We start from the raw sequence: 18,963 nt of genomic DNA, 5'->3' as shown, positions 1-18,963 counted from the left end.
TTTTAAAACTATTAATTATGTTTTTAATCTATATGTTCTATGTAAACATTTATCATATAGACGCATTGTTGTGCCCCAGTTTATAAACACATCCCATTGTTGTGATTTTCTATTATGATCTTTTCACTTTTCACTCGCCTCTGTGCCGTACCGTAATGGATTTTTTTATTAGAGGACGAACAAATAAAAACCTTTTAACAGAACATTTGTAATCTATTGTGTGTTCAGTAGGTGTTTTTCGAGTTCATTTTGGACGCCTCTTCAATTGTTATGACGAAAAAGGGACGACCCAAATTACTAGAAATGTTTATACAGTTCCAAACGAAAAAAAAAAAACAATTATGTGCCGTTGTCCGATACTTTTCCTAGTCATTTTTCGACCATTGAATTTTCCGAAACCTTAACTAAACATAGATAACAAAAAAACTATATTAAGACTAATAAAAATGAAATAGTTTCAAAACTTACTTTTATTGTAGTGCCTAAAATATTAGATTAATTTATATGTATGAACTATTATTACATATCTTAACAAACCAAAGTATGATACTCCTTCGCTATAAGTCACTTTATTTATTAACAGTTAGGCAGCACAATTTTTTTAACATTTCCGATTTTTCCTTTTATTCTTGCTGCTCATACAGTGTCTTTTGGAATCACTTCAATACGAGGTAAGGCTGCAAGCCGAACGCACAAATGTAGTAATGTAGATTATTATATTTAAGGAATTTAATTTGCATTTTAAACACGACAGATCGATATTTTCTTACGTGTGCTATTTTGTGTTGTCGTGTTATATATTCGTTTATATTTATTTTATCCACTTGTGGCGTGTCTCTTTTTGGTTACGCTTTATATTAGATGTTTTTAATTTCTGTCGATGTGTGTCGTGGTAGAATTGTACTGTTTTAGAATGATCTGAACCTTTTATTCCAACACACAGCTAAGGTTTTGCGCTTTTAACAGTCGATCGGCAGTGGTCAGAGGCAGGGTGATCACACCAATGGGCACGGGACTCATGGGAGTACGAGTAAGTACAAGCACACCCTTGGAAGGATTCACTCTCACCCGCGATGACGGCTGGTTCGACCTGCTTGTCAACGGAGGAGGGGCCGTTACTCTCCAGTTCGGCAGATCGCCGTTCAGACCGCAAAGTTACATCGTCTTCATACCCTGGAACGAAGTTGTCATTATAAACAACGTTATCATGACTACTGGCGAGGAAAAATCGGTATCGTTGGTCCCTCAGCCTTGCGCCACTCATAATTACGACAGCATGAAGCCGGTAGTTTTGGCAACGTGGAAGCACGGCTTTCAAGGCGCTTGTCCAGATAAAAGCGCCATCTTGGCCGAATCCCAAGTCGTCCAGGAGAGCCTAAACATACCTGGGACCGGTCTGAACTTGGTTTATCACAGTTCGCGTGCTGCCGGATATTTGTCGACTATTCAATTGCAACTAACACCCGACGTAATTCCGGCGACGTTGAAGTTGATCCACCTAAGGATTACCATAGAAGGGATTTTGTTCGAAAAAGTTTTCGAAGCGGATCCCATCATTAAATTTACTTACGCGTGGAATCGGCTTAACGTCTATCGCCAACGAGTCTACGGCGTTACGAATGCAATTATAAAAGTTGGCTACGAATACAGCGATTGCAAAGATGTCATTTGGGACGTGCAGACAACAAAACTGAGTGGTCACGACATGAGCATTTCGGACGTCGGCGGTTGGAATTTGGATATCCATCACCGGTACAACTTCCACGAAGGTACGGCTCATGCACCCTTAACTCTTGTATTGTTAATTTCGTGTACCTCTGTCCGCAGGCATATTGCAGAAGGGCGACGGTTCTAACATTTACCTAAAGTACAAACCGAGGGTTATATTGACCACGATGGGTGACGGTCATCAAAGGCCGCTAGACTGCGTGGATTGCGAAGGACCGGCCTCCAAACAACGACTTCTTGCTCCCGTTGCGCTGGCTAGTGACCGGGACGGCTCACTTTTTGTTGGAGACTTCAATCACATCAGGAAAATTCAGACAGACGGCGTGGTTCGAACCATACTGCGACTAAAGTAAGCTATTCGCCTCCTGCAGTAGTATTAACAATATTTTTTTCATTTCCTGTCAACTTGGTTTTCCATATGGCACCTGTTTATCCTAGTAAAACCTCTTCTGGTGAGGATATTCAATCTACTCGTTAATTCCAGCATTTTCCTGTTATTCTAACCCATTTTTTCACGTCTTTAGGGTTTCATTTCTCATTCTGTCGTATGGTGATTTTAATAACATGGACTTTTCTGTTTCCGATCATGACCTTTGTGGTACATGATCTTGTCTTTGCTGCAGAAGTTAATATGGGTCTAAATGCGCTTTTATGAATCTTGGCTTTGCTCTCAGTGTTCATATATTTGTTCCCCCATACAATATATTTTAGGCGTCCAGAAATACGAGAAGCTTTCATCGTTTGTGCAAGTATTTTCCTTTTAAAATTTCAGATACGGATATTGATTGAAAAGGTGAAATAGCCATCGTAGATTGTTCCCTGAATCAGCAATAAATGCTGCGTCACTATATGAAGATGGGCTTCTCCCATGTTTTTTATGATGTTATCCATTATTTCATTGAAAACTAATGGGCTGATGGTATCCCCTTTTCTGATTTATTTATTTGTATTTAGTTCTTTGGGTAGTATTGGTTTACTTCTGATATTAATCGTATCAAAATTTTCTTCCATTAAGATTTTGATGGCATCCGACAGATGTATTCTGTCGAATGCCTTAGTTATATCTATAAAGCAAGACAAGGCAGCTCGATTAAATAGTTAGATTAGATAGTTTGTTCAATGCTGGAGTGGTTTTTACCAACTGAATGTTCTTTTCCTCACCTAATTCAGGCTCTTTTTCTGGAGTATATAGATTTTCCAAATATCTTTTTCTACCCTTTTCTCTAAAACACAGAATTATACAGCGATCTAGAGTACGGAAGGTACCATTTTACCACGTCCGTTTCTTTTGCTTCGACTACGATCCACTCCGCACATTTCCGCGATATTACGAGAGATCTTTAGTCTCGGATGTATTTTTCAAAGTATTCCATTGTTTGTCTATGAAATTATTTTCTATTATTACTTTAAAATATTTATTATAAATAAATAAAGGAGTAACTTTAGCTATAAAACAACGTTAGAATATTTATGAAAAAAAAGTTATTCTACATCAAAATAATCAGTATCGTCCCTCACATTAATATTTAAGCAGATATTTTTTCTACTTCACTTCTGATTAATTCTATTGCCTCAGAACTAAATTTCGGCGATGTGTTGTTTCTTCTTGACCTGGGTTAGGAATTTTCAAAATACATATCATTTTCAAGCAAAGAATTTTGAATACGTTCTTTAGTCGATGATGAATTCGGTATTTTTTCCGCTTGTGCAAAATGGTAGCTGGCGTTTTCTATCACGACTGTTTGGTACAATGTTGGGAAGTAATTTCTCAGAAAACCATTTTTCAAAGATTTCTGCTGTCATTTTTTCGGGATAGTCAACCTTTGCTTCTTGTACATCTTTTGCACAAAGCAGCAAGTGGCACATCTAACGAACAATTCCTGCTGTTACCAGGTCAATTTCTTGGATTTCTCTCAAATGTCTTGTCTTCCACTAGGAAATTTTTCTTGTCTTTTATTGATGGTTTTGTACTAAAAACTAATTCTTTGTACGAACGTACGCAAAGTCTCTTGGCAACAGTCAATGTTCAAAACACTACGCAATGCTTCATGTAAAGTTTTAATTGTTGAAACAATATTCTTCTGATACGCATCGTATGTCAACCGTTTCACTATACCGGCATGCAAGTAAACTTTTTGGGACCCCACGAGCTTTCCGCATTTATTTTTCTTGGACAACATTCACAACTATGTCACGTATTCTGTCATACGGTGTTTTAGTTATCTCGATCGATAATTTTATGATTTCACTTTCCCCTGATGTCGATTTCAGAAACAGGAACACATTTAAAATTATAAGTTTCGCAGCTACCGTCAAATGAGTCCGAGTCTTTTGTCCATTTAAATTTGACAGATGTCCATCATCAATAAACTGGAATAAAATATGGTACCCCAAAAAAAAATGACACACTGAGTCTTGAAAAACAACTGAATAACAGTAAGTTGGAAATTACTAATTACAAACAAAAGACGGAATAGAAATAACTCCAAAGCTTCGACGATCAAGAAAATACTGTTTCATAAAACTCAACTAATAGCAAACTGGGAAAACATCCATTATAAATCAATGTATTTTTAATATAGGAGATCAATCTATCTAATGGGCAAAATCAACTTGAAATCGAGCTGCCTCAAGCAGGAATTGTTTTAAGAAGATTTATAAAAACACTAATATGAATTAATATAACTGTTTAATCGATGAAAATTTCTTAAAATATTAAATAAAGGCCTTGCTTGTGGTACACGTGGTCAAAAGAATGGTCCCTTCCGTTTTACAACAGGCGGGTCTTAAACTCATTCCGAAGTCAAAACCATAAGAGGATGTAAAAACCGTATATTGTTAACGAACTTTACTGTAATTATCCGGTAATTGGTGCTATCTCTGTTGAGTGTATACTTGCACCAGAAATATAGGGCTTTTACAACGGACGCCGTGATTAACTTTGCCTACTTTTTATTACTCCAAAACAGCAGCCCCTCATAGAACATCCTGCAGAGCAGACCCTTACCCGTAACCATTTCAGGACCACGGGATATAAGTAAATTTTCAATCTTTTTCGAAGAGCAATTCTTTGAAAACGGTACATAAAAAAATTGTGCAAAGTAACAATTTATTACGTTCTATTTCATTACATATCTACATTGTATCATTATTAACATACAAAATATTAAATATAATAATAATAAAGTATCAGTCACTTAAACAATCGTCACTATCGCTAATGTCGTAACGTTTATTAATTGTTTGGCACAACCAATGTTTAAGTCTGTCAGTACATTTTTATGCAGCTCTTCTAGGGTTAAAACACTATTCGCTTTATAACCGTCGTAGAGTATACGCCTAATTAGATCTGTGTATTGCTCTTGACGATCCCATTTGCACTAATTTTTCTTACAGTGGACTTCGGAATTTTGGTCATGTCACTTGTTACTTTCGAAAATCGATAAAATCTGCGCTCGTATAAAAATTTTATATCTCGGTAACGGTAGGTCCTATGGGATTGCCTTTAGTACAGAAATGATCACCGTCGAAAAAAAAATTTTGTTTGTCCGTTCTCCGTTTTCGTCGTTTGGTTTTTCCTGAATAACTTTCGAACCGTTGGAGCTACAAAATTGAAATTTTTCTCCTTTTTAACTCTCCAGGCGGCACATAACCTTCTAAGAAACGACCCTGATTCGATGCCGGTATCCATCATTTTTTCGCGATTTTCGTTTTTGGATCTTGCTATGAAAAATTGGCACATATATGCACGGGGCAAAGCTATGCAGCATACAAGCTGCATAGCTTTGCCCCGTGGTAAAAGCTATTGAAAATGGGGGTCTGGGGAGTTGGGAAGTAATCTAAAAAAATATAAATAAAGTGTGCAAGGGTCTACAAAAAACATCATTTTTCAAAAAACCGTTTACGAAATCAAAAAAATTCTTGAACCAGAAGACGCAAAAGATCCCGCTTCATAAACTTTTATTCTTAACAATTTTTCAAAAATGTACAGGGTACGTTGCAAATTCAAAAAAACTGAAAAATGGGTCCATGATTCATGACTATGATTCAGATCTCACTTTCTTTTATTTTGCGAAATAGCCCGCATAGACAGCCGTATTTAAGATTCTCACGTATTGTACAGGGTGTTCCCGATATTCCGTGCTAAATGAGAAATGTGTTAAGTGTCCTAAATTTGCAGATATCAACTTCAAATTTACCAGATACGTAAAAGTCCGTGTCCACATTTAAACGGTAGAAATTGGGCGCAATCAAATTTTACCAAGTATTTTTTAAAAATGTTTGAACTTTGTTTTGGTAATTTTAGCTTCCAAAAAAATATGTTTTCCTCCATAATCGTTCATCCGATTGGTAAAATTCTCTAACCGTCAGACGCATCCAATGCAATAACATTTATTTCGGGCATTTTTTCGATTATAACAGGGTTTTCAAATTATAGGCAAAAATCTAAAAGTCCTAGAAAATTGTTCTTTTACAGAGTAAATTACTTGCCGCAAATCAAAAATCGTAAAAAATATGGCTAATTGGTTCAAACGGTGTTATAGGCCGCATCAAGAGCTACAATTTTTGTATTTGCGGTTTTCGTCTATCACATACGCTGCTCGGGCTGTTTGAAAAAATGCATATTGAAATCGTTATTTCGGGGGCTGTCAAGACGCGATAACGTCATTGATTATTACGGCGCACCGCATGGTTTCAGAAAAAAAATATTTTCTCGAAAACCATTTACTATTTTCAAAAAAATCTTGAACCAGGATCCGTGGAAAATCCAGGGCTATAACCGCGAATAATTAAAAGCTGTTTCGCGCTACGGGCTACGAACTTGCCCCACCCAGTGACGATTTTTCGAAGGCAATCTTGTTTTTATCGTTGCTTCTACTTCTTATTCTGAATTTCTTATAAAATTGTACACATTCAAAACAATTTGTTTAGCATCCGAATACAAACGCTGAGGTAGTTTGTCTTCTAAATTATCATTATGTACGACTACCATCTCCACTTCGTCTTCAAAGTCTGCGTTGTTTTCCATGTCTTCTTCTAACAAGAGAACATCTGCTTTATTCCACGGTCTCCAGATTTTAAAGTGTTAAAAAACAGCTTACCAGACAAACGCACTGGAAGGTAAATTGCTATGTTTTGCTTATTATACGAGTGGAAGCAGGTAAACTACTCTCTTGGTTTTATGATCGACTATGCCATCGCCAATCGTACCTACCTACTATAGATGAATTCTTTCCGCTTTTGCGTTTATCTTTATTCTTGTTATATAATTTTTTATTACATTTTTTATAACTTTTGACTATCACGAAGCTCCCTAATCAACTCTGTTTTAACTTCGTTTGTGTTTTTTTTCCAGCGCCACACGAGTGTCTTATCGATATCACATGGACATAAGTCCTCTGGACGGCGCGCTATATATATCCGATCCCGAATCTCATCAAATCATTAAAGTGCGCAGCACAAACGACTACGGCGATCCGGATCACAACTGGGAAGCGGTGGTGGGTTCAGGAGAAAGATGTCTTCCCGGGGACGAGGCCCACTGCGGCGACGGAGCACTAGCACGCGACGCGAAGCTCGCTTACCCGAAAGGAGTAGCCGTATCCAACGATAACGTATTGTACTTCGCAGACGGAACCAATATACGGATGGTCGATAGAGACGGTATCGTGACTACCGTAATCGGCAATCACATGCACAAGTCCCACTGGAAACCTTTACCCTGCGAAGGGACTTTGAACATCGAAGAAGTTCATTTACGTTGGCCCACAGAACTCGCTATTAATCCCTTGGACAATACGCTCCACATCATCGATGATCACATGATCTTACAACTGACCCTCGACGGGCGGGTGAAGGTGATCGCTGGAAGGCCTCTGCATTGCCCTTCGCCTCTCGTAGGTTACGATATCGAACTGGCAGCACACGCCACGTTGGTAATGCCGCAGAGTATTGCGTTCAGTTCCGTTGGAGATCTCTACGTGGCTGAGAGCGATTCGCAACGGATTAATCGCGTGAGAGTTATCGGAACCGATGGGAAAATTTCGCCCTATGCCGGCGCCGAATCTAAATGTAACTGCTTGGAGCGCGGATGCGACTGCTTCGAAGCCGACCACTATCTCGCTTCCAATTCCAAATTTAATACTATATCAGCAGTTACTATCACCCCAGACGGGCACGTTCATATAGGCGATCAGGTGAATTACAGAATACGATCTGTTATGGCGAGTATCCCGGATGCCAGCATATCGAGAGAATACGAAATATATTCGCCGGAAACTCAGGAAATCTACATCTTCAACAGATTCGGGCAACATATCGCCACGAAAAACATCCTCACCGGGGAAACCGTTTACGTATTCACATATAACGTCAATACCAGTAACGGCAAATTAAGTACCGTTACGGATGCTGCCGGTAATAAAGTCTTTCTAATGAGAGATTATTCGAGTCAGGTCAACTCCATAGAAAACACCAAAGGACAGAAATGTAGACTGAGGATGTCGAGGATGAGGATGTTACATGAACTCAGTACCCCAGAAAACTACAACGTCACTTTCGACTACCACGGACCCACGGGATTGTTAAAAACGAAGCTGGATAGCAGCGGGAGAAGTTACGTCTACAACTATGACGAATTTGGAAGATTAACTTCTGCCGTCACGCCCACCGGAAAAGTCATAAGTCTCACGTTCGATTTAAGTCTGAAGGGCGCGACAGTCAAAGTGAGCGAGAACGATATCAAGCAAGTATCAATGCTGATCAAAGGCTCTAGCGTTTCCGGCAGAGCAGAAGATGTAGAGAACAGAATAACGGTCTTCCCGGATGGAGGAGTTTCCAGCTTAACATCCTGGCAACATTCAATTACGACAGATACGATTCCGTACAATATTTTGGCCGACAAAGATCCAATATTAGGAGAAAGTTATCCGGTACCGGCCAAACAAAGGATGGAAATCGGCGGGGACCTAGCCAATAGATTCGAATGGAGGTACTATATCAGACCGAATCAAAATGCCAAAGGCAATAAAAATATACCGAGAGCCATATCAAAAGTGGGACGAAAACTGAGAGTGAATGGCGAAAACATTGTCACGATGGAGTATGACAGAGAGACGGCATCCGTATCGGTATTCATGGATGAGAAAATAGAACTTTTAAACGTAACTTACGATCGATCGGCAAGGCCGGTCCGTTGGGGTCCAAGGAACGGAATATTTGCGGAGGTCCAGCTTGACTATGATAGATTCAGTAGGCTCAGCAATTGGAAATGGGGAGAGTTGAGCGAAACTTATGGCTTCGACCGAGCAGGTCGGTTGTACGAAATTAAATACGCCGATGGCTCTTCTTTGGTTTATGCGTTCAAGGACATGTTCAGCAGTCTGGTAAGTCGGAGATCATCTGAATATCATTTGATGTGCTTTAATGGATTCTCTTTTACAGCCTCTAAAAGTGACAACTCCTAGGGGATCAGACTACTTGCTGCAATATGACGATTCTGGCGCCCTTCAATCTTTGACAACACCGAGGGGACATATCCACACGTTCTCATTGCAAACCTCCCTTGGCTTCTTCAAGTACCAATATTTTTCACCAATGAATCGCCATCCCTACGAAATAATTTACAACGATGATGGGCAAATATTAGCCAAAGTATATCCCCACCAATCGGGAAGAGTACTGCATGTATATGATTCCTCCGGAAGGCTGGAGACCACTCTTGCTGGTATGAGTTCCACACACTACACATATCACGACATATTGGATCTTGTTAAGAACATAGAGATTGTACAACCGAATTTCGAGTTGAAACAAGAATTCAGATATCATTCTGGAATTTTAAAAGATGAAAAACTTAAATTTAACATCAAAAGTGGCCTGGACAACGCTCATTATAAGTACCAATATGACGGGAACGCTAGATTATCGAATATCGATGTAGATATTAATGGCAAAGAACTGCCACAACTAAGACTGAAATATAATCAAAACCTTGGCAGTTTGGAGGGCATTAGTGACCTGAGGATTTACAGAAACACTTTCAATCGATCAGTTATGCAGGATACCAGCAAACAATTCTTCACCATAATCGATTACGACGATCATGGAAGATTAAAAAATATTTTGATTAACATCAAATCGTTCGACGTATTCCGGTTGGAAGTGGAATATGACTCCAGAAATAAGATAAAAATGCAAAAGTTGTTAGTCGGCAGGACGCAGTTTATGGACAGAATTTCCTACAACGCGGACGGTCATGTTCTGGAGGTGATCGGTTCCAGCAACTGGAAGTACGTGTATGATGAGAACGGTAATATCATCGCAATAATTAAAGAAAAGGAAAAAATCACTTTGGGCTACGACAGTGGAGACAGGGTGATGCAATACGGAGATGTGGAATTCAATAGTTACGATAATCGTGGCTTCGTGGTAAGAAGAGGCGAGCAGAAGTATAGATTTGATCCCAAGGGACAGCTCATCCATGCGTTTGAGAGAGATAAGTTCCAAACGTGGTACTACTACGACGATAAGCGCAGACTCATCGCGTGGAACGACGACAAGGGCAATATTACTCAATACTTTTACTCGAATCCCGATACTCCTGACTTGATTACTCACGTTCACTTCCCGAAGACTGGCCGCACATTCAGATTTTTGTATGACGCCCGAGACGTTCTCATTACTGTCGAAACGTCGGAGCAAAGATTTTACGTAGCATCGGATCAAGCTGGCACTCCTTTGGCACTGTTCGATATAAACGGAAATTTGATTAAAGAAATCCGTCGCACACCGTTTGGGAATACTATCCTAGATTCCAACCCGGACTTCTATTTGCCCGTCGATTTCCACGGAGGTATTTTAGATCCAAATACGAAATTGGTGTACATCAACAAACGTCTTTACGATCCAATCGTTGGACAATGGATAACTCCGAACTGGGAGAAGCTAGCAACCAAACTCACAACACCGACAGATATATTTATATACAGGTTCCATAATAATGATCCCATTAATGCGAAACATTCCATCAACTATATGACCGACCTTCAGACGTGGCTGAAACTTTATGGATATGACATCGAGAAAATGCTAGGCTTCCGTTACATAACCAACCAAATTTACAAACCCAAGGCGACCGTAACCGCCCCCCAATTAGCTCCAGATTTTGGCATCATGTCTGGATTGCAATGCATAGTCGATAAGGTGAGTCAAAATGAAATACTCAAAATGCGGCAAAAAAAATTGTTGCACTAGGCACTAAACTCAGTAGGTATATTTTTTACTAACCGTTTTTATAAATTGATTCCTATACGTTTTTAAAATATTAAACTCAATAGTTACCAAATACTTATTAGTTTACATCTTGGTACAATTGGTTGTATAAGGCTTCAAAAGTTAGATAGATATTCAATGAAATAAAGGCCTCATTAGCAGCGGTTGAAAGGGTTGAGGTTGGTCGAAATTTAATGCCAAACAGGACTTGCCTGCTGCTGACTTGGCCTTTAGTTAATATTGTGTGACTCAATTTTCAAATATTTATAATAATAATAACGGAAGATGGTTTAACCTGGTTGATCCTCCAACTTGTTTCTGTGAAAATAATTTGTCGCTGTTAGACGAATACAGCAAACCATAGCTACCAAACTACTCAGCCCAGAGCTGAAACCACAACCAATAACTTGCGGCATATCATCCAAAATATGTGGGAAAATGACAAACGAAAGCGTTAGCGTCATTCTACGGATGGTGTCTCAACTTTAGACCTTTTTACAAAAAGTTCATAAAGAAAACATTTCTGTTTTTTTTGGCAGCAGCACGCCATCCATTAGATATAACATGATATATAGTTCTGGCATTTTTTTAAATTTAACCTTAACTATTCAATGATTCCTTAATAATTTTTGTCATTGTTACGTAAATTAAATATGCATGTACTATAAACACGTTTTTTAAACTTCTCTAGAATACAGTAACAGCAGACTTGGAAAATCTGTTTACATTCCCCACTGGGTCACAACTACTTTGTCATATTTATTATATTGTTATATTTACAAATTTGTTCTTCGCTGTTGTGTGCGAAATTGAACCTGTACAGAGAAACATTGTTTATTGGAAACCCATGTTTCTTGCTGAATATAGCAAAACAACCAGCAACGACACATTTTTGTTCTATATAAGTCTCCATTATAGTTCAGGCACAAAGCTGACAATTATCCAGAAACCACAAACCAAAACCGAAAATTTCACACACACACGAACTGAACGCTACTTAATTTGAATTACCCAAGATAATGTAACACGCATATGTGGCTAAATTTAAAATGACGGAAATCGTTAAAAGCACATCTAGTGCCACATCGCGGTAAATGTCCGAAAAGAAATCGAGTCGGATTATCTGGTTGTCTAAAAAACTATTTACATGGGCAAACATTTAAGTTTCTCATAAATTACTTACGTTCTTTTAACATTTACATGTATAATAGGTAACAATTACTATTTTCAAAACTTCATGGTTCGTCCTGTGTCGGTTGTTGTTAAGTCGAAGTTGCTAACGTTTCGCCAATCATTCTATTGGCTTCTTCAAAGCTTAGATGAAACTGATTATAATTTTACTCAGTGCCTGCTTATATATCGTTTGAGGGGGCGTAGCTAAATGAGGGGCACAAATATCGTCTCGGATTTCTATAGATCCTCGGATTTTTCGTTGGTAGCCGAATGAATTACATGCAAGGATTTTAATTTTATCGAATAAAATCTTATGTCCGGTTTCGTGGTTGTGTTCGGCAACTGCTTATGACTTTATTTCTCTTATTCTTAAGGCTCTTTCATATTCTTTGAACCTAGTTGATATCTTTCGTCCGGTCTCCCCAAGGTATTCTTTGCCGCATATGCATAGAATGCTGTAAACTCCTGGCATCTCAAATCTATGGAAATCTATAAGCGACCTAACAATCTTAACCGCGTCTCAGGGCTTTACCTGTCACCAAATTGGGAATCAGTGATCCAAGACAATGATTATGCCTCTCATTTAACTCTGCCCCTTCAAACAATATATAATCAGGTATAGAGTAAAATGCGAGTCACTTTAAATTAAGCTATGAAGAAGCCAACAGAATGATTAGCGAAACGTTACCAAGTTGAACTCAACAAAAACCGACGCAGGAGGAAAAATTTGAAAAATTAATAGTTAAAAATGGTATAAAAATTTACAGTTGGCAAAGACATTTTTAAAATTTTATTTTATTTTTTCTAAATAAATCATGTGTAAAAACATTTTTGATATGAAAATTAACACTTAAAGAAGCATTACTAGACATTTTTAAATGTGTCATTGTTTTAATAGAGACTTTATCATTATTTTCTTTTAATATTACTTTTCAGCTGAATTTTTCGGCTTTAATAAAGCCTTAATTAAATAATCACTTTCATGTAGTGGACAGTAAAACAGAGCGTATTGTACCTGCAGTAGAGATGTCTCTAGTTTAAATATGTCTCGCACACGTGGTGCACGATTATTAACATATCATCTTATAAAAACAAACACAAAAAAACACAAATATTTTTAATTTTTTCAAAGAACTTTCCACAGGCTACTGTAATACTTTTTATAAAATTTCTGGATTCCTCCTGCGTCGGTTTTTGTTGATTCGAACTAGCTAACGTCTTGCCAATCATCCTGTTGGGTTCTTCATAGCTTGACTGAAACTGGCTCGCATTTTACTTTGTATCTGCTTTTATATTGTTTGAGGGAAGCGGAGCTAAATTATAGAAACGCTACGTCAGTGATGATTTTGTTATTTGGCCTCATGGTCAGGAATCCCTAATAGATTTTCTTAGACATTTAAACTCTATACACCTTAACATACGTTTTACCATTGAAATAGAAATGAAAATCAGACCTACCAAAAATCTCTCAACATCTTCGATCCGTCAAAGACAAAATTCCATTAGAGATGCCAGCAGTATACAGCATTCCATACATATGCGGCAAAGGATACATTGGAGAGACCGGATGAAAAAAAAAAGGCTCAAAGAACATAAAAGAGCTTTAAGACTAAGACAAATAAACTCATCAGAAGTTGCCGAACACAATCACGAAACGGGACATAAAATTTCATTCGATAAAACTAAAATTCTTGCATGTAATCAATTCTTCTACCAACGAAAAACCGAGAATCTATAGAAATCTATAAGTAACCTAACAATCTGAACCGCGACTCACCAATATGGAAGTCAGTCATCCGAGACGGTGTTTATGCCCCTCAATTAGCTCCGCCTCCCTTAAACAATATAACAGCAGGTAAAAAGGCCAGTCAGTTTTAGTCAAGCTCTGAAACATTAGCTAGTTCGAGTCAAAAAAAACCGACGCAGGAGTTTTATAAAAAGTACAAATATTTTTTATTTCACACCCTAATTCTGATTGTCGTGACGATCCAATTTCTTGAATAGCGTTTTTTTCTATTTGTCCGTTTTTCAGTATTAAATAAAATAAATGGCGGAAAAATAGATTACTAGATAATGCAAATAAAATTGGGTACGGTACGGTGTAGTTCAACATTAAATGAAAAGCTTACCAGTTTCAAATCCAAACTCAGAACAAATTGCTCTGTTAGTGTATGTCACTCAAGACATATTCAATAACAGTTATCCTCGTAATAGTTTTCGGTGATTTTCATTGTTACACTTTAAATACCATAGAAATGGATTCTGTCGTCATTTTCCACACACCACAGAAGAGATAACAGTCACTAAAAATGCTTTATTGGCCATTATGCGGGGTCATAGGTTCAGATTGCAAGTCATTGATTGTAGAGGTCGTGTCGGTTCGTCAAATCTCTCATCTGACAAATACAGAAATTCTAGTTACACCATTCTCCAAAAACCAAATTTTTTTGCAAGAGTACTAAAAACTGCTCAAAAAAATTGAACTACAGGAATCCATTTCTATGGATCTTATTTTTAAAAGGTTGTTTTTTTTCTCCTTCTGGCGGAGCACAAATTTTACACTAACCGGAAAACATCTTTTTAAGGTTAACGAGAAGTTCATGGACATCAGTTTTGTGCCCAAACCGCTGTTAAAGAAGGAGCCCAAGACGAGGAACCTCTTGCCGCGCGTGGCCTACAGGAAATCAGTTTTCGGCGAAGGAGTTCTGATATCACGAGTGGGAAATCGCGCTTTGGTTAGCGTGGTCGAAGGTGTCAATGGTGTAGTGCAAGACGTAGTGACTTCAGTTTTTAATAACTCCTTCTTCTTGAACCTGCAATTCAGCATACACGATCAAGACTTTTTCTACTTCGTCAAAGACAATGCCCTGAAAATCCGCGACGATTTAGAGGAACTGCGTAGGTTAGGTGGAATGTTCAACGTTTCGACGCACGAAATTAGCGAACACGGGTCCGCGACTCCCTTAAAAGAATTGCGATTACACAATCCAGATGCTGTAGTTATTATAAAGTACGGTGCGGATCCAAAACAAGAGACTCACAAAATTCTGAGGCACGCACACAAGCGGGCTATAGAAAGGGCGTGGGAGATCGAGAAACAGTTGGTTGCCGCCGGGTTCCAGGGACGAGGGGATTGGACTGAAGAGGAAAAGGAGGAGCTCGTATCACACGGAGACGTAGACGGATATGAGGGCATCGACATACACAGTATCCACAAGTATCCGCAACTTGCTGATGATCCGGGCAATGTAGCATTTCAGCGAGACACGAAACGGAAAAGACGGAAGAGCGGAACCAGGCGTAATAGAATACATAGGCATGAGTCTTAATAAAAAAGAAAAAGATAACATGTGGTGATAATGATAATATAGGAACAGCAGAAATATTTTTATGTGCCATACCATTGTCATCAATTCCTAGTCGCTCCGTACATTAATTAATCGATAGAGACAAATTACTATTTTTAATAAGTCGTGGCGTATATTTTAAAGAAATTCTTTACGCGAACAAGAGCCATTAAAAATGTGTCCATTGTAAACTTATCGTGTAGAAGCAATCAAATGGCCTATGTGTATTGAAAGGATTTAAACACGTAATTTCCATTTTCTTTCCACAGGGTAGACCATGATACTCTTACAATGATCGGATTAAGATAAGGATAATAAATTTAAGAGACTACTGTAGTTAATCTATACATACATTATAGTTAAGGCAATACTAAGGTCAAAAATGTAAATAAAAGCTTTTTTATATCGAAACTATGGCAAATGCTATCAGACATAGGAATAACTAGCAAAGAGAATCATTTAAATATTCCATTTTCAATAAAATTGATTGTCATCAATTTTGGAGTTCTCCCATTACATTTATCGTTTTGCCTATTTGGATATAATAATTCTTCCTCGCCTCTGCCATCTAATACGTCGAGGAAGAAGCAAAATTGCACATTAATTGAACTTCAAAATTAATAAAATTGATAGAGGTAGAGAATGACTGATAGGGAACCAAAATGATTCATGATTGTAATATATTACATAGGGCGAACAAACTATAAAGCTGTACATAATTAATTTATCGATTATTTTGGTGATTGTGTATCAAACTTTTTTTGATATGACTCTGGTTATTAGTCAGTGCATTGTTTACAGACATGTAATTGTTGCACTTTGGGCAAGTAACTTTGTCGACTTCAGTTTCATTGGATCTTTTATCGTTATATAATACTCAGTGTATTACTCCACAGTAAGATGATATACTCATCAAATCTACTGTTGGTAAACTGATTGTAGCTTTGAATAGCTTTAAATCGGGTGGTTAAGAATTAGAAATCGCACCAAACTGCATAACAAAGAAGTGCAAGATTTCCATAGTTGTAGACATGGATCTAATTTAAACGCAACTTTCGTCTATGTATCATTAGAATAGCGGTCTACTAATTCTGTCGAACTTGAAGCCTAAATATTTTGCTAATAGTGATGTTCCAAAGTTTTATTACCAACTTTACGCTAGCCGTTGTACTTACTTAGATGAATAGATGGATTTTTTTTATAGAGGCCTAGATTGGAAGATTCATGTACAATTTGTCCATTTAATAAAAGGTCAAGTCGAGGTCTGATTGAATTCTTTAGGGTAACTAACGCTGGAACGTTGTCAAGAATTATAAAAATTTCACCCGCCACATGCCCTATTGAATAATAATAAACCAAGATTTGCCAGAAAAATGTCAGTGTTGTTTCTATTATATAACTTTTAAACACTGCTGTTGTAATGATAGATAACATAACTGTATCAAAAGATTTCTTATCATTATATTCATCAAATTCTTCGCTAGTGCATTGATTTAATTTCAAATGTCTTCTTGATCGTTTCAATAAATCGACATTTTCTTAATTTTAGGTGGATCTTAGGCAATGTAATGCCAAGTACAGTGATATTTTCTTAATACTGTGACTAGAAAAATTGAAAGCAATACTTCTTAAACTAAATTGTCTCTAATTAATCTTACTGTAATTACGTGCAATTGTTTGGTGGACTGCTTGTGTTTGCAATGGATATACAGGGTGCATTCTTATTACGCCTCCCTATTTTTTTATGAATTCAATTTAGAGGTCGCTGACTATTTCTAACTCGTTCACGTGCTGTATTCATAGACCGCAAAATACTCAATTCGAATGGTAGATCTCCAAACACCCTGTAAACGTTATGACATGACCATACTCGGAACTATTAATAAAATATTTTATGTATGTATATACTTATTGTGTACATTGTTTTTATATGTAAATATATTTTTGTTTAATTCAGTAATATATATATTAGTTTACTAAAACATATAAGAAATCTTTTTTTTACCACGACTCCAAGATTAAGTTGCCCTCAGGATCCCATTTTAAATGAACAAGAAAAATATAATAATGCCGATTGTACACAAGAAACCTATTTATCTAACATGGAATAGCATAGTGGGCTTGAATATCAGCATTTTAAATAAACCACTGTTTGGTTTCTGGCACTGCACTTCTAGCCGTTTTCTCGTGAAGCGGCTTTTGTGATTTTGCTGCGATTCCTGCGTACGTTCTAGTTTTATGGACGCAGACAGCGCAGGGGTCAGGGCAATGCCACGTCCATTCGACTCGCAGCACATTACTACAGGCAACAGTGTAGCAAAAGTATATCCTATTTTTAAAATAAGAATATGTGATGTTAAAGTTAATGAATTATTCTATTCCCGTGAAAAGGTTTTATAAAACGTTCTTAAGAGAAATGATACTAAATAATAAATTATAAATAATAATAATATTTTATTTTTTGAAATAAAATCTCGGTTAGACCGCCTTTTCAAACTTTGGTTTTGCAATTGTCTTTTGCAATAAATATGTTTGTTTAAAGACTTGACTCTAACACCAAACGTAAAGAGAGACTTAGTAATAAATTTGGTCTACCAGCCTTAATTAACGAACACTTTTCAGAATGGAATTTCAGAAAATTTATATTTGTCGTTGTATGGAAAACAAAAGAAAAAAATGTTCGCGCCTTTACTCAAACCACGTGATTCTTGCCACTTTAATGGTCGTTTTTCAAAAATCTTTTTTTTTATTATACACCATCTTTCGAAGGTATTGAAAATCGAGAAAGTATTTTTATTTCATGTTGCATATTGTTTTTATGTATTTTTAATTAAGTCTTGCCCATGATCTGGAATAAAAACTTTTAATGATGTTTTTTTGCTTTGCTTTGCAAAGACCCCATTTAAATGTTTACAATTTTTAGGATGTATGCATCGGAATGAAAAAAAAAAGCAAACATTCATTTTTATTACAGCTAGAGCGAACAGGCGGCCAAACTATCTCTCAGATCTCCTGGCCTATACACAGAAACCTCTTTCCCCAACGAGAGGCGCACATCAGCAAACCACAGGCTCTTTTAAGGGCCCAATGACTAGAACTCTCGGGCCTATTGTCCGAATTTGCCAAATAAACATAGAGGGCATTAGCCGATCAAAGAGTGAAATTCTATCTAAATTGTTAACCTCGAACGATGTCGACCTGGTAGTCATTCAGGAAACTCATGCTGCAGATGAACAACTAAAAACCAGAGGAAAAATCCCCGGTTACGACCTTCTGGGAGCCACTTACCATCACGCTTATGGCAATGCCACATACGCTCGACGCAGCATTGAAAATGCCCATCTCAAATCCTGTAGCACACAGAACAACACTCACTCCGTTGTAACAAAGATTGGAGGTATACATATAACAAACATTTACAAGCCTCCAAAAATGCTTTGGC

General features: G+C 37.5%; 1 protein-coding gene across 7 annotated transcripts in view; it reads left to right on the top strand.

Moving 5' to 3' along the window:
• LOC132704399 (teneurin-m) overlaps nt 1-17,493 on the top strand; it is a 582,182-nt gene extending 564,689 nt beyond the window's left edge. For 6 of the 7 annotated variants that reach the window (XM_060674371.1, XM_060674368.1, XM_060674372.1 and 3 more), the window contains 6 exons: nt 645-671; nt 967-1,769; nt 1,828-2,077; nt 7,085-9,113; nt 9,172-10,932; nt 14,760-17,493. In XM_060674371.1, coding sequence (XP_060530354.1) covers nt 645-671; nt 967-1,769; nt 1,828-2,077; nt 7,085-9,113; nt 9,172-10,932; nt 14,760-15,503 — 5,614 coding nt within the window. In that variant the 3' untranslated portion in view covers nt 15,504-17,493. The remainder of the gene's footprint in view (nt 1-644; nt 672-966; nt 1,770-1,827; nt 2,078-7,084; nt 9,114-9,171; nt 10,933-14,759) is intronic. The other variant, XM_060674369.1, reaches the window with a different exon arrangement.
• Nucleotides 17,494-18,963: the final 1,470 nt, after the last annotated feature.

Source organism: Cylas formicarius, unplaced genomic scaffold, assembly GCF_029955315.1.
Source record: "Cylas formicarius isolate icCylForm1 unplaced genomic scaffold, icCylForm1.1 PGA_scaffold_7__23_contigs__length_41026272, whole genome shotgun sequence".
Lineage (NCBI taxonomy): Eukaryota > Metazoa > Arthropoda > Insecta > Coleoptera > Brentidae > Cylas > Cylas formicarius.
The sequence above is the reverse complement of the archived record's forward strand: the minus strand, read 5'-3'. Positions and strand labels throughout refer to the sequence as shown.